This window comes from Pangasianodon hypophthalmus, chromosome 15 (genome assembly GCF_027358585.1).
Source record: "Pangasianodon hypophthalmus isolate fPanHyp1 chromosome 15, fPanHyp1.pri, whole genome shotgun sequence".
Lineage (NCBI taxonomy): Eukaryota > Metazoa > Chordata > Actinopteri > Siluriformes > Pangasiidae > Pangasianodon > Pangasianodon hypophthalmus.
In genome coordinates this window covers 19916166-19938488 of record NC_069724.1, presented here as the reverse complement: position 1 = coordinate 19938488, position 22323 = coordinate 19916166, and the positions used below count along the sequence as shown (strand labels likewise).

General features: G+C 37.2%; 1 protein-coding gene across 2 annotated transcripts in view; it reads left to right on the top strand.

Moving 5' to 3' along the window:
- The window catches only part of si:ch211-196i2.1 (collagen alpha-1(I) chain), a 79803-nt gene that overhangs the window by 31985 nt on the left and 25495 nt on the right, over positions 1–22323 (top strand). For both annotated transcript variants that reach the window (XM_053240070.1, XM_053240071.1), the window contains 21 exons: positions 1462–2031; positions 5662–5706; positions 6341–6460; positions 7891–7929; positions 8467–8520; positions 8621–8674; positions 13591–13698; positions 13811–13864; positions 13951–14004; positions 14247–14291; positions 14377–14430; positions 14637–14681; positions 15670–15723; positions 15847–15891; positions 15982–16035; positions 17998–18042; positions 18244–18297; positions 20685–20729; positions 21005–21058; positions 21230–21337; positions 21501–21554. In XM_053240070.1, coding sequence (XP_053096045.1) covers positions 1462–2031; positions 5662–5706; positions 6341–6460; positions 7891–7929; positions 8467–8520; positions 8621–8674; positions 13591–13698; positions 13811–13864; positions 13951–14004; positions 14247–14291; positions 14377–14430; positions 14637–14681; positions 15670–15723; positions 15847–15891; positions 15982–16035; positions 17998–18042; positions 18244–18297; positions 20685–20729; positions 21005–21058; positions 21230–21337; positions 21501–21554 — 1755 coding nt within the window. The remainder of the gene's footprint in view (positions 1–1461; positions 2032–5661; positions 5707–6340; positions 6461–7890; positions 7930–8466; positions 8521–8620; positions 8675–13590; positions 13699–13810; positions 13865–13950; positions 14005–14246; positions 14292–14376; positions 14431–14636; positions 14682–15669; positions 15724–15846; positions 15892–15981; positions 16036–17997; positions 18043–18243; positions 18298–20684; positions 20730–21004; positions 21059–21229; positions 21338–21500; positions 21555–22323) is intronic.

Genomic DNA, 22323 nt, shown 5'->3' with positions numbered 1-22323 from the left:
AGGAATTACTCGTACTGGCAACTATAGACTAATGTTCTGCTGTTAGGCTTCCCTGGCAAACCATCAGAGGGATTTCAGGTCCATTGTACCCTTTGAGATAATCTGGCCAACAGCCCAATACAGGCTTTTGGAGATCGAGTGATAGCTTATCAGGCTACATTCAGGGCCAATCTCCTGAAAGAGCTATTGTTATTGGTAGCAGTGGAGTACAGTGATGCTTCTGCTCAAACTTAGTTTGATTTATCATGCTGAAATAATAGTAACAGTACCTGCACTAATAATTTCTGCTTTTCAGTCCAGCAGAATAAACAGCTTGAAAATTCATGTGCTATTGAATCAGTTCACTGGCACTGAGCTGTATTCTCTCAGCATGGCAGCATGTTATATTAGTGACCAAATCCCAAACACATTCACTCAGCCACAAAATTAAATCCACACATGGAATTATAGCCACAAGACACAAATCATTCCTCTTTCGTCTGTTATGTTGATCACAGACTAGTGCATGTGTTTAAGAGGAGACTCTGCTGTTTTTTATTTCCTGTGCTTTATTTCAAAACAAGGCAGTGCAACATCTGCCTCACAGGTTCCCAGCTCCTGCTGAGCTGCAAGTCCAGAGTCAGGATTTTCTAGTACTCCTCCAGGCCAAGGGCTTCACCTGCACTGGCTGTGTGTGTATAGATCTTTAAAATGGTTTACATGAGTAATGGGAAAACTTGAGGGCTGCATTAGAGGACAGTAATCTATCTTTGTCTTTACTGATGTTTCTAGCCATACATACCAAGGTCATCATGGTTACTGTAACGATAGTTCACCAGTTTGCCCTGGGCAAATTCCTTCTGTGTGCAAATAAGTCATTTGAAGTTGTAGATGGCACTAACCATTCAACTCAGTGATATCATCCAGTCACCGATGGGCCAAAATACATCAAAGTCTGTTCCAAAACATAATACAAAATACCACAATAAAATGATTAATTTAAATATTTTAGTTCTTGTATTTTTTTCTACATTTATTACTTTTAAGAGTGACTGGTAAGGGAACAACTGTTTATAGCTGTTATAATATAAGTAACGAGAACTAACTTGTTTCGTGGATGTTCCACAACAAAAAAATGTAACTATAGTGGATAAAACGTATGATATGTAATTCTCTAATAATTATAAAAATATTTAATCATTGGAACATTGCTGGAGTATAAAAGAAATAAAACACTTGAGGACATGCGTTTATTGGAAAATAATCAACTCTGAGGTAAACTCTAACCCCACTTCACATTGGGCACATCACTCTACCCCACTGTTCTTTAATTTCCTATAACAGTGCGCTGCAACTTTTTTTTATTATTATTTCTTAAAGATTCTGTAGTTAGAAAATACAGAAATACATTTTATAACGTACAAGCTTGCCAGTAATATTAATCAATATATTGCGACTTTGCATGTGTGTGTGCGCATACAGGGTGTGAGAAGACGTGGCCTCACCCGTGGAGATGGCACACTCCCTACAGGCTTGAAGCGACCTGGCTCCATTAGCCGTGGGGATGTTTTTGAGGTGGATGAGTACACTGACCTGATCGATCCCAGCACCCTGTCTAAAAATGGTGGCTTACCCCACAAGATCTACCCACCTTTTGCTAAAGGCAGCAAGGAGGCCAAACCGGACTCTACCTCTAAACTTCTAGATGAGAACATCACCACTGAGAAAAGCAGTCCTGACAAAGAGTTTCCTAAGAAGCCTGTGGATAACACCATTATTGATCTGGATGTTCCTTCCATTTTGAAAAAAACTCCTGCTGGAGAAAACTCAAGCCTCGAGGACCCTGACTCCAACCTGCTGAAGGAAGGAGAGGAGAGAGTTCCACCTCCTGTTCCACCTAGCTCATCTACTGACAGAAGAAATGAAACTCGCAGAATTGTTCCAAATCTGGTTCTCACAGGTAGGACAGGGAGCCTGGTGCAAGGCTCAGATGGGAAGATGTATCACCTTCATCAAGGCCCTCCAGGGCCAATGGGGCCACCTGGGGAGCCAGTGAGTACTATCAACTTATTTCTTCTTTTGTTCTCGTCAATCACAATTAACAACACAAAATTGGCTAGGGTCCCCACTTCAGCCTGGGTTACTGCCTGTGTTGCATGTTCTCCCCGTATTTGTGTGGGTTTCCTCCTGGTTCTCCGGCTTCCTCCCAGTGTCCAAAAACATCCACGTACCTATACACCCCTAGGTGTGAATGAGAATGTTTGTGGTGTCATAGAAAAGGTTATTATTTTATTGAAATCAATCACAATCTAACTGGAAATAAACTCACTCCTGACCACTCTAGTCAACTGTAGCACACAATATATATAATATATAATTTTTTTATAATGACAATGGCTGCATTTATATTTTGGGATATTTTCACACAGATCTGATTTTTGTCACACTTATTTACATATACATAAAACCTGACCCATTTCTCATATATGATGTAGCCTACTTACACACTTCATTTTATAGGCCACAGTAAATGTCAGTGGATTTAGATCCTCATTTGAACATGGCCGATAGTGAATGTGAAATAATGCAATCTGAGATGCACCCAACAGTATCGGACCTGTATTAAAGGTCAGCGAAAATCAAGACATAATGGCAACCAGTGAGTTTTTTATTTGTTGGTTTAACTTCTTTATTCTTAAAGTTCACCTGTCTTTAATAAAGCACTAATTTAAAGACTGATAATAGAAATAAATAGAAACGTTTGGGTATTTGGTGGAACACTTGTTTGAACCTGTTTATTTTGTTTGTGAATCTAATCAAGATATAACTGTACTGAAACATAAGAAGTTCCAGGTGTTCATAAACCTTACTGGCAGTGTCACTGTTAGAGAAAGCATGCAGTTTAAACCTATTTTGTATTTTTGTATGTATTTTACATGTATAAAATATGTACAAAGGGGACTGCTGGTGATTTGGCTTACTTGCCTTTGCTTGTACAGATGGATAGCTTTTGGATTTACAGATCTGGCACTCAGCCAATACTAAACTGTGATCTTCCATTGATTTATATATTTAAACTCACGCACATGTACTTATCCCAAAAACAAGGTAATTACGCTCAGGTATGTGAGCAGGGGCAGTGTGTCTGGATTCCTTCTGACAAGTTGTACCTACATCAATAACGAGGTTTAACTTGTTCAGACCCCATAGCTTGGCATTGCCTCTTTGACTTCAACTTCCAATTTTTTAAGCCTTCTTTGCAAGCAAATAAAAACAAATGTGGTATTCATTGCAAGCCGGTGAGCCACGAAAAAATGCAGAGTGATGTCAACTTAACATTCTCAATAGTCTGGAAATAATAAAGCTGGTCAGCAATTCAAGCTGAATGGAAATCATTATACCCTTAGAGCTCTTAGCTAACAAAACCAATCTTACATCGCAAATCACAAGAACATATCATCTGCATCTGTTTTAGGACATAATTCAGCCAAAGACACAAAGTGTGTAGTGTAAGGCAGAAGGGTCTCAGACTTTTTCAAAATTTTTTTTGTTGCTTTATTTGTTTGATTGATTTAAACTTACTTTAAACACGAACACAGACTGTAATATGCTGAAATCGCATGCCTCAGTGTTTTAGCTGCTTTAAAATATGAAGGTGATTAGATGTAAATACAGTTTATTCCTCAAGAAATATCCAGTGAAGTCCGGTTGTAATATTAGACGGGAGGGCTAAAATATAATATCTCTCACGTCTGTAATGCCCTATTGGGTTAATGTCATCCAGAATAGTCCATTTGTTACAATATTAAATTCTGTTATTATCCACTGCGCCAAGCATGTATGCCGAATTGTTTCAAGCTTCTGATCTTCTTTACCCTTTCACACTTTCAATGCTCAGCAAGTATCATTCATACAGTCCCATTTAACTAGGAATAGGACAAATGAGAGCCCAAGTCAAAGCGCCCAGATTGTCTAGTTTAAGAGGCAGAAGCAGTGGGAGGAGCAGCAGAAGCAGGACCAGATGCAGCAGCATGTGGAGATACCAGGCCAGGATCAGGGCCACATAGCTATTGCAGCTTTTTTGTAGTCCTCACGCAACTCTGAGTCAGACATGAAAAAACACAGAGAAGGAAAGACGCACCAGTGATGGCAAGTAAAAGCCAGCAGCAGGGAAAGATTCAGTAATTAATGCTCTGTTTTGTGTTTGTCGGTGGAAACCCCAGACAGACTGTCAACCGCTGCCTTGCTGTAACATAACTGGAGATACCGTTGTGTTTTAGGTTATAGCCAGGGGTCATGCAGCGTGTTAAACGCCATCGAGCGTGTCTTGTATATCTGAAGTTGACCAGGCATTAAAGTAATTCAACTAAAGGAAGTACTTCACAAGGTTGAAAGTCATCCAAAATTAGCAGTGCATGTACAGCGTTTAAGAGCTCCTTTAATGACGTTTTGTACTCTATAAAGTCTGTCTTAGACACTGAGCGCCAGATGTCCTAAGTTATTTTCACCTGCCTTTAGATTTTTATATAATATATAAGATAATTATTCCACATTCTGTGCAAAAAGCCTTGTGTGTTATGTAGAAAACTGGTGTACAAGCTTAAACACACAATCTAAGCATCAAGCATGCAGCAACATGAAAAAGTGCACTTCATCGACACAAAAAAGTGTGAAATGGAAAGTGAGGCGAATTACATTTCCTGTTTGATGTACTAAACTCTGGTCAATTAGTGGTTTTGTACGCCTCTCAAAACCAGGTCTAAATTAGCACTTTTTTGCTCTGAGCTTTATAGGCAGTGTTTCCAGGTGTTATTTATTATATGAAAACGTTTTTTATGATAAAATGTGTAATAATACTAGACCATTTTAGGACCTTGATGAGATAACTATTTACGGTAATTACAACTTTTAATACTTCTTGCTAATTTGTCTGCTTTTGTCTGGCAAATGTGGTCATAGCACATAAATCAGGAACGCATACATCAGAATCCTCAAATCTAACAAAGGAATTCAATACATTAATCAGAAGTTTTATTACCATATTCAATTTTCCAATTCTTAAAGAAGTTGCACAAGAAAAATAGAATACAAAATAGCTTCTGTACAGCCATCTTCATTAAAAATAATTATAGCACAATATTGTTGAATTCACTAATCTGATTAGTCAGAAGGTATTGATTAAATTTGACAGTAGTTCTGGCAGTAAGTCAGAACTGTTATCATTTCTGTAGTTACAGCTCAAGAGAGAGAAAAAAGAGCCACATTATTGCTCTTGACATTAAGAGTTTTTTTTTTTTTAAGAAAAAAATTATCAGATTATCTTCATTACTGATCTTGCATTCCCTGAAACTGTGGCTTTTACATGAAAATTAGTGCTTCATGCAGACTGCATTTAATAGGTTAGATAATTTTAGATGCAGTAGGAGCACATTCTGCATACTTCATGTAAATGTATCTGGCCATGAGAGACTTTGCAAGGACCCTTTATTACTGTGACCTAATAGTCCTTTCACAGTCTTTCTGATTTTCTCAGAGTCGATCTAAACTTTGTGGAGTTTCATTGATCACTTTGGCTTTAGTGTGTCCACATAAAGCCTGATTTGATTAAATGTTTAGATGTAACATTACTTTTTAATTAGCAAGTTATATGCAAATAATGTTGTTTATTTTCTGTTACTTTAGGGTTGTCCTGGCAGTGTGGGCTATCCAGGGTTCAAAGGTGAAAAGGTGAGTGCCAGGCTTCTGTCTCATACCTGTTTAATGGTTGAAAAGTGAAGAGGGGTTGTTTTGCTTGAGTCTCTGTGCTGTCTCTTTGAATTAGGATGTGGAGAGCAGTCCCTGGGGATATAGCCATTTCATTGCAGAAGTTCACTTAAAAGTTCATGGGCTTTTGGTCTGAACTGTTGTGACCTTTAAGAATTCTTAGGAAATGCTTAGCGTGGTCTGTGTTTGTGCCAGAACCCAAATCCCAACAGGAAAAGGCTGCAGAGAAAAGACATTAGTCAGACCTCTGGACATTTTTAATTAACAGATAACATAAATTGCAGTACACTGCATGTCATTCCATGCATTAAAATTGCATAGCTGTTGCATGGCTGTCTTATAAATGTCTCAGAAATAAGTAGTGAGGGAGATTCCTAGCCCAGACATTTCTAAAGATTATCATGGGCATGTATTCAGAATAACATCTTGTGTGTGTATTTTTTATTATATATGGCTGAACATCTGTGTTTTACTAGTTGTATGCAATGATAGTGGTGTTTAAGTAGATATGATTGATTTAAAAATTATTTTTGACTAATTGTAGTACTTTCACAAGCTTTGCAAATATAATATTGAACACTTTGATGCTCCCTTCTAGGGAAGAGCTGGACCAGAGGGTCGTCCTGGTTGGGTTGGAAACCCAGGGCCACCAGGACCACCAGGACCACCCACTTTATATCTATGGAGGAACACAGCAGAGGAGTGGGCTTACTTTCAGGTAATCAATTCACATTCTCACTTCTGCATTTGCTATTTCTCATCACATCAGTTCAGTGAGGTTACGACTGCGTAGCACAGGTTTGTATCCACCACAGTTTATAGGTTTAAAAAACGGACAATGTACCTTTACCTACAAAAAAATAAAATGAAAAATACATGTATCCTGCAATAAGATATCAATCTAAAATATAGAGCAATGTCAACAGAAAAACAGGTTGAAAACAAATTTTTCCATGAAGTTCTTTCTCTCTCTCTCCAGAACTGTTTTTAAGAATGACACTTGGCAGCATGTAGAGACTGCTACTGTTTCATACGCTTATGGGCGTGTACTGTTAATTTTTTTTTTTTATTATTATTTCCAATAAGAAATGGTAGCAACCAAAATGTATAGCCTATTTACAACCTTCATTAGCTAATTATCTGTACTACACTACATGATCTCTGCTACTTCTTTTCAAGCTTTATTTTTCTTAGTAATGTCTTTACAGACATTTAATGACAGGTTGTATGAAACCACAGTTATTAGTTTTTCTTCTGTTTTTCCATGTCAAACAGTAAATGGGAACTAATTACAGCCAAGAACTGAAGAAACAGTAGATCACATGCCAGTGGATTGGTCTGAGGAATCATTCAAACCAGTTGTTTGGCCTTATCGCTTTACCTACCTCATTGTATCTCATATGGAATGAGAACTGAGACAACTGTTACTTGTCGCTTGTTATTATCGCAGAAATTGTGCCTCCATGTCGAGTCCATAGATAGAAATGAATGGTCACTTATCACTTTGTTGCTTGCTAGTGTAGAGTAAGAGGGTGAATCTAGCATCCCAAAAAAGCTTGTTTGGGTAATTCTTAAAGGTTTGTAGACGCAGGAACTGAGGCTTTCCCTTTTCTACAAGGTTACAAATTTCTTGGAAAAAGAAATACACAGAGATAAGATATGATAAAACAAACAGCAGGCTAGTGAGCAGAATCGGTTGAAATGACAAGTCACAGGCTGTAGATAAGGACTGTGAGTGCTTTGCAAAGGGTTAGAGGTCATTCTCACAACCCAAATGCATAGACTAACTGTCCCTGTTTAATGAAGCATAAAATCTCATCAGTACGCCTCTCTCTTTCTTGCCAGTGTCGTTTTCTCCTGGATAGAGAACATCTCTTCATAAATGAAAACTGAACCGTGTATTTTATGATCCATGCAAAACGTAGCATGTTTTATAGATTTCATACTGCTTTTATGTTCACTTGCATGTCTGAAAAGAAAATACATCATAATAATGACAACCAGAATATCACATAGTAGAATTGAGAGAGTAGTAGAATAGTAGATAGATAGTAGAAGTCCGGTGTGAAGATGGGAAAATTTTGCTCATATACAGTAATAATTTTGAATATTTTAAGAATTACCATTTTTTTCTTTCTCTTTTTCCAGCAAACATCATTCTTCCAGCTGTTGTATGCAGGTTGGCCTGTAAGTATGCAGTACAGGGTTAGAGTTTAGTGGGTCTGGATGAGTGACAGGGCTGATTTACAAAGAAACTTTGTGTTAAATCTAACTCCTAACTGACTGATTTATGTCATGAGGAATGTCTGACTGACATATGTCGTGAATAGCAAATCACAAACAATTCTAAATGGCTTCTACCAACACAAATCAATTTAATCTGTTCAAAATATTTAATTGCAAGCTTTATTAAAAAAAAAATGTAGTCTCAACTGCTTGGGGAAGTTAGTGAGGGAAGCACACATTTTATCTATTGGAAGAACTAATGCAGGCCGTTTCCATGAGTCATCCATTATAGATGCATTATATAAAGCATTCACTTAACACTGTAACCTGAACAGTCACCCCTATGAAATATCAATGACATTCTTAGCTAGGACGTTCTAGTGTGGTATAAGAGATATGGTATCTTACTAGTGATAAGATAAGATTCTTTGTGAATATTGCCCCATATCAGTGGATTGTACACTCTCTCTGACTGGTGTCTTCTTTGTGAGCCTGTAGAGGGAGCCGGGTTTACCTGGGCCGCAGGGAGAATTGGGAAAACCAGGCCCACAGGTGAGATCCTGACTCAGTGCTACTTTTAATAAAGACTGCACTATTTATAAGGATTGCCAAACTCAGTATATTTGATTTATTTGTTCCTCTATTCATTCAGGGGCCACCGGGTGATCCTGGAGAAAGAGGGCCGTCAGGGCGTGTGGGAGATATGGTAATCCCCTGAGCTGTGTACATATGACACATAATCTCATTTTACAGTCAGATGAGAAGTCAGAAGATAGATGAGACAGACACATCGATAAATAGAAGCTAGGGTCTGCCATCATTCTCAGTTCAACAGCTTAAAAGCTGTCACTTTAACTTTTATGACACAGGAAAATCTTCAAAATGGAGGGCTTGTGCTTTGTGGTTGCTAGGTAACATGACAAGCTGCAAATTTTTGTCTTATTAACTATAAGAGAGAGGAAAAAGAGAGGCTGGTGAGGGAATAACTGTTCATAGCTGCTATAATGTAAGTGATAACAGGAACAAACTTGTTTCTTGGACTTTCCACATAACTAAGTTTTCCATGAGGAAGTCTTTAGGACAGAGGACAAGCTGTGTTTTTGGTCTTATTAACTTCAAGAGAGTGAAAAACAGTGAACAACTGTTTATAGCTGTCAGTAGGGTTTGTGCCTTCAGTGTAAGTGATAACAGAAATTAAATTGTTTCACTGATGTTCCAAAACATTAGATTTAACTATAAAGAGGTAAAAAGTACAATGTGTCATTCATTAATAATTCAACTGCATCTGCTGTATACTTTATAAAAGCCTGCCTTCATTTTAAAACTCATAAGCATGACTGTGTTTATCCTTTCTAGCCATGTTTTTATACATAAACAATAATTTAAAAGCTGAGTTTCAGTATGGTTGAAAAAAGCTTTATCCACATACTCTAAGCTTTAGCCACATAAACATGAACCGTGGTGTCTGAGAGCACTATTATGCTTTTTGTAGGAGTAAGTGTGACAGTGACATGTTGTGTTTTTGCCTTGGAAAGACCTCAGATGAGCTGTTACACAACAGGCCTTATGGCCCATTTAATGAAATGCAGTACCAGCAAAACAGAAAAAAGGCATGAACTTCCTGTTGTGGAATTAGTGCAACTCTGCTTTATAATGCTTAAATTTTATCGTTCAGTATTTTATTTAGATCTGTTTTAATATTTAAGAATTTCATTTCACATTATGCTTTTGCTGAAAAAAAAAGTACATATGTAGGAGTACTTAGGAAGTTCATATTTAGTTGTTCAACATATCGTATGTGATGCCAAATTCTTGATGTTGTTTGCTGTAATGCATTATTTGTGTTGGAGTTTATATACACTTGGTTACATTCACTAGCCCTTTTATCAGGTACACCTGCTGGTGCACTTTGCAAGTATGCAAAACAAAGAAAACAAAAACAAAACACAGCTCGTCGTGTTAATGAGAACCTGGAAAGCATAAAGTCCTCTGTCCTGAAGACTTTACCATGTCAGAAAACTTACTAACACTGGAGACTTATTTTATAAATGTTGAATAAACATCTTCTTACAGAAACTGTGACCATATCGACAATTATTCATTTTTCAAATTATTAATAATTTCATTCATTTTTATTAGCATTAGATTATGTCAACCAAAGTGTCAACCAAACAATTCCCTGTGAATGAGCTGGTCCTATAGAAGCAATAATGTATTAGAGTTAGTGCATTAATATGAACCTGTAGCCAGCACTATTGTCAGAGCAACTCTTATAGAAAGTTAATCGAGACCTTTTGTCTGACCAGTCAGATTTGAGAATTTAGCAGAGCTGTGGTATATGATACATTTGTATAATGATACGGTTGTGAAATTGTGTGAAACGATGCAATGGATAGTATATCAGATAAATACTGATATAATTACAATAAATTAAAAGTCTTATAATTGAATGAAAAAGTACAATCTTAAATATCCGAAAAAATAATGATAAATAAATATCTGAGAAGCAAGTGTTTGTGCGATTACAATGAGATTGTTATTGCGGTAAAGTGCACATGTGCTGCTTATCAGAGAGGAAAGATGTGGGACGGGTCCTTGTTTCAGAGGATTATGGAAGGAAGCTATGCAGATGTTGATCGTTGCATGGCTTTTGTCTGTTGTGGTTTCTGCTGTAAAGAGCTGAAGGAGAGGGTGGCTGGGGTGTGAGGAGGTCATTTAAAAATCCCAGAAACCCTGCCCTGCTTGATACCAGGTGATGCCTTTCCCTTGATATGCACTCTTTGCAAAAACTGTACTAAACTGTACCACTCTTGCCAGTGGGGTGGTAACCTCAAGAATACACCTTTTGTACCTTTAGTATGCATCTTTTACATAGAAAGGTGCTTATAGTGTACCTTTAAAGCCAGAAAATTAAGTTGAGAGGCGATCACACTTAACTTATGCTACTAGTGGCTCTAGTGAATTTTTAGAGTAAGCCCGTACTAGACAGTTAAGAGTCGACAACATACATTCATCCAGCATACAGTATAGCAGCTTGATATGAGCTTTGTTCAACTGTGTTCAGTACAAAAGCTGTGTTCCAGGATTGCCATATTTAAGCATTGCAAAGACCACACAAAAGACCTGGAACTAACCAAAAAAAAAATTTAATTTGGAAAAGGGAGACATATTTTACTTCATTTTTTTTAGTCTTTGTATAGGAAGCTGGGTGGTGCACATGCATTTCTGATGTGCAGACATTACCTACTCCCTACCCTCAATTTCTGTCTCCCAATTGTTACAAAGTATATTTCAATAGAAGTGGTTTAGCACATCATAGACACACTGTTTGCACTTGCACTTTGCCTTTTTTTGTGGAAATGCTCTAAATCTATATCTTTGCATACTTCTGACTGTTTTTAAGCTAGCCAGAATGTGGTGTAAAAAACGTGAATCTGGCAACCATATCTGATGCTCCTCAGAGTGAGCATGGGGCAGCATGATTCATGCCCCAGTGGGCCTCTATTAGTGCTCAATACTAGTTCCCATTTTTGACCACTAGGTGCATTAATAACTGTATAGAGATAAATGAGGCAACAACTCCATCACCCAAGCAAGAAAGAAAGGTACCCTTTTTTGAGTGTGTGATAGGTGTACTTGATAAAAAGGCCAGGTCTACACTGTCAGTCTGGCAGACTTGACTAGGAAGTGATCATCCCCAGCCTCTACTTCTTATGATTGGGTGTATTTTTACTTGGGACTGTTGGTGGTGCTATTGTTGATGAGTCCACAAAAGTAAATGACAGAACTAAGCCATTTGTTAACTGCAAATATGATGATATGCATACCAAAAACTGTGAGGAACGGCTTAGCTCATTCATACCAGCCGGCCTTGGAATAGACCCTACACCTCCTCACTGCTGTTCTATGTATGTTTATGTACATTAAATGTCCTGGGTTATCACTGTCTGAGGGTAATTACACCATGGCTAGACATGGACACGCTTGAGTGTTAGTCTGTGTGTATGTAGGCATGGTCCAGCTCCTTCAGCTGAAAGCACACACCTCGTTTTTCACTCAAAATCTATAGAAATCCATCATTCTGAAGTCTTACACAAACAGATGTGTATGCTGTAAGCACATGCACACAAACACAGCGATATAAATGTAGTTTCTCCCCACACAGGGACTGAAAAAAATCCTGACTCCTGATGTATAAATGTTGCATATGCTGAAAATAAGCTTCACACAGTTTATAAACTATTTTCCACATGCATATAACGATTTATTAAAAAGTGAACTGAATGTAGGAATGTGTGAACCATCATGCATCAACCACATGTACGCAACGCAATGTAACTGGTGTGCACAATGTGGCAACTATTAATGAAGAATATTTTTGCAAAGATCGAAGTACTCCATAATTAGTTAACTCCATAACTGACGCCAAAGCATAATTATCAATAATAACATATGAAACCCCCTCTTGGATTCAGTTGTGGAGTATAGAAAGTGTCAGGGCAATGGTTATGTTGGCGCTTTTAGCCAGTGGCAGGCCAAGGTGGAGGGATTTTTTTGATAATTATGATAATAACGATTGTGAGCTATTTTCAATTCCCAAGAGGCATTGTCTTGGAATTATGTTGGAATTGGAGCCAGCATTTAAGAGATCATCTATACAACGTATTATGTGTACTACATGGTGCACTTTTTTTCATTTGAAAACATTTTATGCGTTAAAATTATGTTTTTAAAATTAAAATAATTGTATTTATAATTATAATTATAAAAATATTTTACTATATTATTGTATTGAGTCAGAAATTAACTGAAATCATCTGTCAGAATGCAAAATGTTATGGCACTGTATTAAACTCAAGTTTCCATATTCAATTAACTCTCAGAAAAAAAAGGTACTAACATGTACCTTTTCCCTAGAAATGTGCATATGGTGTATCTTTAAAGCTTTACTCTAAAAGCTCACTACAGGGGCTCCTGAAAAAAGTCGTTGAGAGATCACAAGGTCGAATCCCGACAATGGCACAGTCATCCATGGGAGCAAAATTGGCCGTGGCAGTTCCTTGGGAGGAATTGCGCACTCTCTCTTCCCTATCAATCACAGGAACACTAGCCAATCATGGGCGTCAGTGACCACGTATGCGTAAGAGGGCAGATAACAATTTTCTTCTGATGTGTTACACTACCCTGAGATGCAGCATGAGCAGCAGTTCGAAAAATTGCTTTTGGCTGGCTTCATATATCCTTTATAAAATCTCTTATAAAGGTTCACTATATCCACATTTCCAGATGAAAAATATGTAGTAAAAATACAAATAAGGGTACAGATTATTAGCAGATTTTTTTTTTTCTGAGAGCTAGATGCTATCATCCTAACCATTACGTAAAGAGTATTAATGAATGTCTTTATCATGTTACAATGATCTTATTGTAGCTTTTTAAAGTGCTATGTTTAGTGGCAGAAGCAACAAACCCAAAGAGCATTTGGGTCTGACGTTTCATTTTACTTTACTAACGGGAGTACTAAGGAGAGCTATTGTGATTTAATGGAATGCTTTATATTTTAGGTTCAGTGAATTTAAACGTTATAAAGTAAATGATTTTTGTGTTTCGGCTACACTACAGGGTGACCCTGGCCTGCCAGGTGTGCCTGGCTTACCAGGGATTCCTGGGAGAGATGGAGAAAATGGCCTGAAAGGACAACAGGGGGCTCCTGGAATACCTGGCCCAAAGGTAGAACAGTGCCATGCTAACTTATCAATAGCATTAACACATTACACTTAACACCTTACACTATGATATGTTTATTGACTCTCTTATATGGTCACTTCTTTTTTACCCTCAGGGCCCTCTTGGCTATAAAGGAGAATTTGGCTCACCTGGTGAAAAAGGAGATGAGGTAAGATGAGCTAAAAAGATGTGCTAATTGGTATGGATCTAACATGCTGATAACTTAGAAACAAAGCAATGCTATTCTGTGCTTAGGGACTTATTGGAGCAGAGGGTCCCAGTGGAGATCTAGGGGAACCTGGAGAGAAAGTAAGGTGTATTTTAAATAAACTATTTTATATAGTTCTGAAAAAGGCAGAAACTAGTCACTCATTCAGAGCAAAAGTGGCATGGTTAATAGTTTGGTGCTGTCGCCATCTAGTGGTTATATGAATTGCATTTTTTTTTCCATTGAAAGGCGCTATAAAGTATTAGCATTTTCTTTGTGAAATAAGAATTTAAAGTACTGTTTAAACATTTGGTGTTATATCACACAATTGTTCCCCATTTAGGGATATAAAGGGCTGCCTGGGCCACCTGGTCCTACTGGCCCTCAAGTAAGTCTCTAATATCACTCTGACCTACTAATGCCTTTATGGCAACATAATACAAGCTATAAGAGAAAATTGTCTTTAATTGCAGGGGCCTCAGGGGATTAGAGGGATTGAGGGCCTTGAGGGTCCTCCAGGGACAGATGTAAGTAAAGTTAAACATTTCAATATGACACAGACTAGCTCCATGGATTAAAGTTTCCATCACCACATCAGATTTCCTGCCCGGTGGAAAGTTTTGGTCATGAACAAAGTTTTTGCTTTAATCCTTGTGGCTCAGTTTACAAAGTACAGCATGGCGCTATCTACATTTTGATAAATATTAATTTCCATCTCTTTTCTGTTTTACAGGGGGATGATGGGTTTGATGGTCCACCAGGTCCGCCAGGTCCAGCAGTAAGAAATCTAAACAATTACTTACATTTTATCTTAACTCAGCAAACACTTTATTCAAAGAATCTCTCTGGGATTTAAACTCTGAGGACCAGACGTACAGTTCCTGGCTCAATTAGGACGCGGTCTCTGAAAATCCTAGCATTTCATGTACATTACCAGCATAAAAACTGTTAATAAGCCATGTACCTGGCACACTCTAAGTGTGCTTATCTCCCTCATACGTTTGCATCTGAGGAAGGATTGCACAAAAAGTGAGAGTTCAGCACAGCGACAGGGTGGGGAAATTGAAGTGCAGATGATTATATATTCCGTTTGATTTATTAAAGCTTGGGCAATTGCTCATGGCTGCTTTTGCGTAGAATTTTCTCCGTCGGGTGAAAATTAGCAGCATGCATGTTACTGAGAGAAGTATGGCTGGGGCTGCCAGGTATGTGGTTCATAAAATTAGGAACTCCATTTCGGCCTGCTTAAAGTGAGCTTCTTCATCAGCTTGTCCATTAACCCGTGGACATGTTTTTAGAGAAGAGTGCAAATTAAGGCACAGTTCATTAATTCTGAAATTCAAAACAACATAATGAAATCATGAAACAAGTGCATCCTGCTCACACAGTACAATTTTATCTCAAATTTATCTCATTGTCACATGAAGTGTCCAATTTACTACATCAGCACATGAAATTAAAACAAATAAAAGAATAATTGTTTTTGTGAATGGCTCAGTCACTTCTGCATTTTCATACCTTCCTAAGCTTCACATCCTAAGGAAAAAATGGGATGTGCTGTATCAAATACTGTATCAAATATAGGCTTATAGCCAATAAATGTTGGTGGAACCCATATTGTTAGATTGATATTTTCTGTGATTTCATTTGTACCTTATTCACTTACAAAAACCTTAACCAATGAGCTGTCACTGTGTCATTTACTAGCATTCTGTTCACTGACAATTTCACACTAGCTAATTTCCTGTTTTGAAATATTTACATAGGGCCCTCCAGGTATCACTGGTTTTGTAGGTGCTCAGGGTGTAAATGGCTCACGGGTGAGTCTGCATATGATTTTAAAAAAGCTTGTGAATCCACCTATTCATACCATTCTGCGAGACATCAAGCACAGAGCTGAATCTGTAGTGTCTGACTGTGTTATTCTCTGCTTTGCTTTATAGGGGGAGCCTGGACCTGCAGGAAGCACCGGTCCACCAGGGCTCCAGGTATATGATTGCCATCACAATCCTCCACTTTTTAAAGAAATCTCCACTTTTAAAAGACTAATATCCATATCATCTCTGTGCCTTCAACAGGGTGCTCAGGGATTACAGGGACAGATTGGGCCTCCAGGGCCATGGGGCCCACAGGTCAGACCATACTTTTTATTGTAACGTCAGAGTCAGAAGATTAAAGTCAGTTATTGAATTTAAAATGCGTGAGACATTGTGCCACAAAGTAATATTAAACATTCCTTTCTACTTTGTGATAATTAATTATAGTTATAATGGAAACAGAAAAGTTATTTAACATATTTAACTAGACCAAATTATGAAAGATACTGTCATTTAACTAGTTACTTAGCTCGTTAATTGCATGACTGTAGAGAAGGAATGTGCATAGGGATGCACTCACTATAGAAAATTAGCGAGTAGTGAAGTTCCTGAGGATGGGACAACTCTGTAACCTTAGTCTTTATTCTTAGTCCTTAAGTGCTTGAAGACAACCACTTTCCTTTATAAACAAGGCTACGCAAGCCTAGTTTTAGCTAACTAAGCGCAGAACACGTATTTACGTAAGTAAACGACATAACGGTTGAGATAAATACAGCCAGTACGTTGCTACAAATGCATTTATACCACAGAACATCCTCGCACCCCTTCATTTAACATAAGGTATTAGCTTCAATAATATTTGAAGCAAAGACACACACCTACATGAAAAGACACAACTATAGTTAACCTACCTCTCTCTCATCTATCCCAAAATGACACAGAGGTAACCTAGTTTACAAATCTCTCCAGCTATCCCAAAATGATGCAGAGGTAACCTAGTTTACAAATCTCTCCAGCTATCCCAAAATGACACAGAGGTAACCTAGTTTACAAATCTCTCCAGCTATCCCAAAATGACACAGAGGTAACCTAGTTTACAAATCTCTCCAGCTATCCCAAAATGACATGGAGGTGGGCTAGTTGCAAACAAACGCGGAGGATGCACATATATTACAGAATGTGTACAATGCGTATCACCCTGCAGTGCTCACTGCTTGCTAGCTAGGGGTAGCTAGATTGAAATTTGTCTAGCTAGACTCATTGTGCATGTGCGTTTCAACAATGGGACTCAGTCAGTCAGTCAGTCAGTGAGCGAAAATGCCTCTTCTAGGCTGGCCTGCGGTCCGGCAAAAAAAAAAAAAATCAGGAGCTTGAAAATGTTGACTGAAAAAACTGGTTGCTTATTTTGCTTTGTTGTCAGTTGCAAAGTAGACAAAGATTCAAATAAACAATAAACACTCACCTTTATTGGCTGTCAGTCTATAAAATAGCACCTGATGTAGCACATCCTATTTTCTGCATAGCAAACTAGAAGTAGCCTTATATTCTGGAACTGAGAATAAAGATTGAAACTTGATCAGAAAAAGTTCCAGAAGTGACTGAACCGGTCACAAAATCAATAATTGTACGCACAACTTATTGTAACAATAATGAATAAATGTTGTGGAATTTGTGATATTGTAACTTGTGTGTGTGTGCAATGTACTTTTTCATGCTTTCATTATGCTGTTTTGAGTTTTAGAATTAAAGAATTGTGCCCATGTTTTGGTTAATTTGGTCTCATCTCTAATGAAAACATGCCCACAGGTTAATGAACAAGCTGGTCAATGGTTACAGCTCACTTTCAGTAGGTCTAGACAGAGTTCCCAATTATTGTTATAATAAACATGCCATATAAAATTCAGTTGTTGAGATAATGCTCAGTACTCAAGATAAGCAATCTCCTCTGCGGGAAATAAAAAAAGAAATCAATTTCATAGTAAAACTGTCTGGATGCAGTATAGCTTTACTGTGAAACTGACTGAATTGAATAAAATTGATGGCACTTACCTCCAAATACCACAAAATGTTGTAATGGCAACAAATTTTGCTTGCAGTGTTTGTGACATTTATTAGATTCACAAGATGAATATGACATATTTGAAACATACCTACAACCCTCTATTCCAAAAATCAAGAGACCAGAGTCCAGTTTAGTGGTGCCACAGCAAAAAGAAAAAAGACTGAGCTTTTATAAATCCCGACATATACAGAAGATATATTTGTATACGTTCACAGGGTCAACCCGGGAGAGAAGGCATACCTGGCCCAAAAGGAGATCCTGTAAGCATATCCACCCTTTTTTTAAAGAAATATCATTTTGTACATTGTTTAACTTTAAAGATCTAAATATCGTGACAGTTGTAACAGTTAATCACATTGCCTATCAATATGTAATAAAGTAGACTTCACATTTTAATGCATTTATTCTCTCAGATGCCTCAAACACATTTTGTAGATTTCGACTGCGTATCTGTGTTTTAGGGACCTATTGGGCCAACAGGACTTCGGGGAGAGCCAGGATTAGAGGGCCCCATGGTAAGTACTACAATATGTCTGATTCACTTTCATGTTTTCAAACGGATATTCCAGAGCCAACACTGCAAACGTCCTACATTAAAATCTTCAGATTTAAAGTATTATCCGGCTTTCCCTTTCCCTTTTAAGATCGTATTAGGTCATTGCTATGCCTGTGCTGTAATTTTTGTTGAACATTGGAGGATGTTCCTAGAATACACATCCTTAAGTGATTTCCCAGCAGATGGCCACATTGTTACATATAATATGGCATCCAGTGAAACTGTACAACATGATATGACAGTTTCCCCATGTGGTTTATATCCAACTTTGATAGCTTTCATTTGTATCACTCGTATGATATTGAGTGCCAGACCAGCTGTCATAGATTATCCTATTAGCGTGGTTTTAGATCTAGATAAAGTAAAATCATCACTTCTACAAATGCTTTGAAGCCACACAGACAGAATGTTTTGTTTAATGCTATCAGAGAATCCATGCAACTGAATACTGATGAAATGTGCTGTCCAAACAGCTCATTTGATTAGAACCAGACATTTAATCATTTGTTGGTAATTGTGTCATTGTTTGTGCTCATAACAGTCAAATCCCTGAGAAACGTTCTCACTGTTTAACTGTCACATTTAATGGGCACGGTTATGTAGTTTTTTTAATTAGATTGCCTTTGGGAAATTGCAGTTTTAAATGATGCCCAATAGTTTGCTGTCACACATGCAGGATGATTTTCACATGCAGATTATTTTCAGTGTCCCTGTAGGTAATGGCCATGAAAGTTTCATTACAGATTGAGGGTGAGGGTATAAAAAAACATTTGTGTTTTTTACTTTAATCTGCATTTTTTTTTGTTACATCCAGGTCACAAAAGGAACTCTGCTAAAAGTATTGTTAGTTGTCAGTGTTTTTAACTTTTACTAGTACATTGGTTCATTAAAACGAGCACAGATTTAAGCGCCTGGAATGACGTACTAACAAATCTGTATCTGAATCATGAAACTCAAACGACATCAAAACAATCAGTTATTTGAGCGCAAATGCTGAATCAGCTTCAGCTGCAGAGAAACAAGCTTTCATATGATGTGTATCCTCATATACATCTAATTTACATGAAGCAAGCAGCAAGCCAATAAAAGGAAAGCAGTTAGCATTCAGAGCCAAGGAACAAAGTAAACACAAAGCAGGAAAAATAAGCTTCACATACGTTTTATACACACACACACACACACACATACGTTTTATACACACACACACACACACACACACACACACACATATATATATGGCTCCTTCAGTGGCTCCTTTGAGCCGCTGAAAATGGAAGTACTTTCCTTGAAATGGCTATAATTCCTAAATGGTAAATGCCATATTTTTGAGGAACCTTAAAATAAATACTAAGATATTTATACTAATAAATAAGTCCAATATATATATATATATATATAAAATCATATATAGTCATATAAGCTGATGTAGGAAAATACAATACTCATAGTCATGGTCCATACTGAATTTCAGAGAATATGTAGGCAGCATCAAATTAGGAATATCCATAATCATAAATGAGGAGAAGGGGCGAGGATCAAAACCAGGAAACAGAGAAATTTTGAAAACAAGGCTTAACAACCTTAACAAGATGAATGCATGGTAAGACTTCGCAATGAACAACGGAAACAGCATGGTTTAAATAGATAAACTAATTAAGGGTTAACAGTAAACAGGTGAACACAATGGGTAACAAACCAATGACAGGTCAGGGTGGAGACAGGACCAAAACAAAGACACATGTCAAAACAAAAGCACTTTGAGAATGAATGATGAACGTAAGCAGCGCAAAGCAGCACTCAAATTAATAATGTCATCTGATGTAAAAATGTCACGTGTTTTAGTGTTGATAGGAAACTATATAATAGCCACAAAAGTGTGATGACATATCTAAGCACATCTATCTGCCCAAGACTTTTGTATGCAAATGCATCTGTTACTCATTTGATGGCCGCATGAGCTGATAAAGATCCATGTCTGTACCTCTGATTCACATTTACAAATTACTACAAAATTACAATTGTGGATATTAAAATCCTATTACCTATATTTTAGTACAAGGTTTCTGCATATGCAGTAGTGATTACAAGCTATACTTGCTCATTTTTGATGATATTGATATGGATTTTGATTAACTGCAAATCAAGCATTTTTAGATTGTTAAAATCAGATTTACACACACTCTGATCTTCATTTACCTAAGCAGTTTCTCTTTTCTGAAAGTCTTTTAATTGCGATTAACATGCCCTCAAAATCATAAAGCATGTACTTTTTCTTTCTTTATCATGATGCAGTTGAGCATCTGCATTTTGTATGATGAAATGTTGTCTCATTTCATTTTGTATTAGGGTGCATTAGGAACACCGGGTCCAAAAGGATTTATAGGTCTTAGAGTAAGTGCATCATTATTTTAACCATTTTTTCCTACATGATTATTAATGTTTTACCTTAAGTTTTACCTTAAGATTTCATTATATACTATGAACTTCAGTGTTAATGCATTTGAAAACATTTTGTCATTTAATTCTAGCTATATGTGCACGTCTACTAATAGCAACTTCCGCATTATTTATTTTTTCCGCAGTCAGAATGAGCCATACTTTCTTTTATTGCTTTGTTTATTATATGAAATGTATAGGAAGATGTCATGTTGTTTACATATAAACAGGGTAAGAGGGGACCTGAGGGAGACAACGGAGAAGCTGGACCAAAAGGTGACAAAGTAAGTGCTACTTCAGAAAGATTTTGGTGTTGGCGTTTACTCAGCAGTTTATTGTTTAAAATGTAAAATGTTGTGTGATTTGAAATACATATTTTAATGGAGTCATGTGATGTGAAAAGTAATTAAGATATCATTAAGACATTATGTCTGCTCACCTTTTCACTAACCCAGGGTACTAAAGGAGACCCAGGGATACAGGGATCTCAGGGTGAACAGGGACCCGCTGGTTTTCCCGGTTTTCCAGGGATCAAAGGTCAGCCTGGAACAAGAGGGATACAGGTACTGTACATGTAAATGTTATTTTTTTTAAAATTAAATGTTATATTTTTCCTTAAAAATCAATTAATTTATCTATATTGTAGCACATTAATCAGCATTATTTTATTCATCACTATTGTGTGTATTTAACTTGAATACTTTTTGCTATTTGTCTCTTTCTTAGGGAGAAGATGGAGAAGTGGGTCCACAAGGCAAATTAGGAAAGGAGGGGCCAAAGGTCAGATGTCTATTTCCTGTTGACTTCCCTGTTGTTTTACTGAATTCTTGGCAGGAACCAATCAGATATACACAATTTTCCATTTACACCAAATACTGATCAGTCAATGTATTCAGCATTTTTTTTTTTCTGCACTGCAACTATGAGACTAATGTCTCTTACCAGTAATCTCTCCCCAAATCCTTTCCATAATTACATGCCCAAATCTACATATATTTGCTTCTAATGACATCAGTAAGCTATAATTTTGTAACATAGAAAGGATTCCATCTCAAAATGAAACTCTGTTATCAACCACATACTTTCCTGCATTTCAGTATAGGGACTTTGTCTTCATACCAGATGGTTAACACTGGAGTTTTGCTATTTTGGTTGGGCGCAAGCCAAAGTTTTTGTAAACTGCTGTGGGTGAAACAGTGTAAAAGTGGAGTAGCATTTTTTCCCAACCTATTTTAGTCTGAAAATATGAACTCAAACCTGTTTCCTCTCTGTATTGTTATCCCGGTTTGACGCTGCTCCATTTGATTAATGATTCTGTCCTTGCCTTGTCTAGTCTGTTTGCCGATTGTCTGACCTGAAGTTTTTTGTCTGCCTCAAATGTTTCAATAAAGCCTGCAATTAAATCCAATTTGTATGTATGCGACACAAGTCCTGTCCAATTTCTCACAACCTAGTTCTGTTGATATACTCTTTTTAATTAAATACTTTTATATACTTATTCTCATAACAGTAATAATAACAGAGTAGACCTTAGCCGTAAATGTGAAAT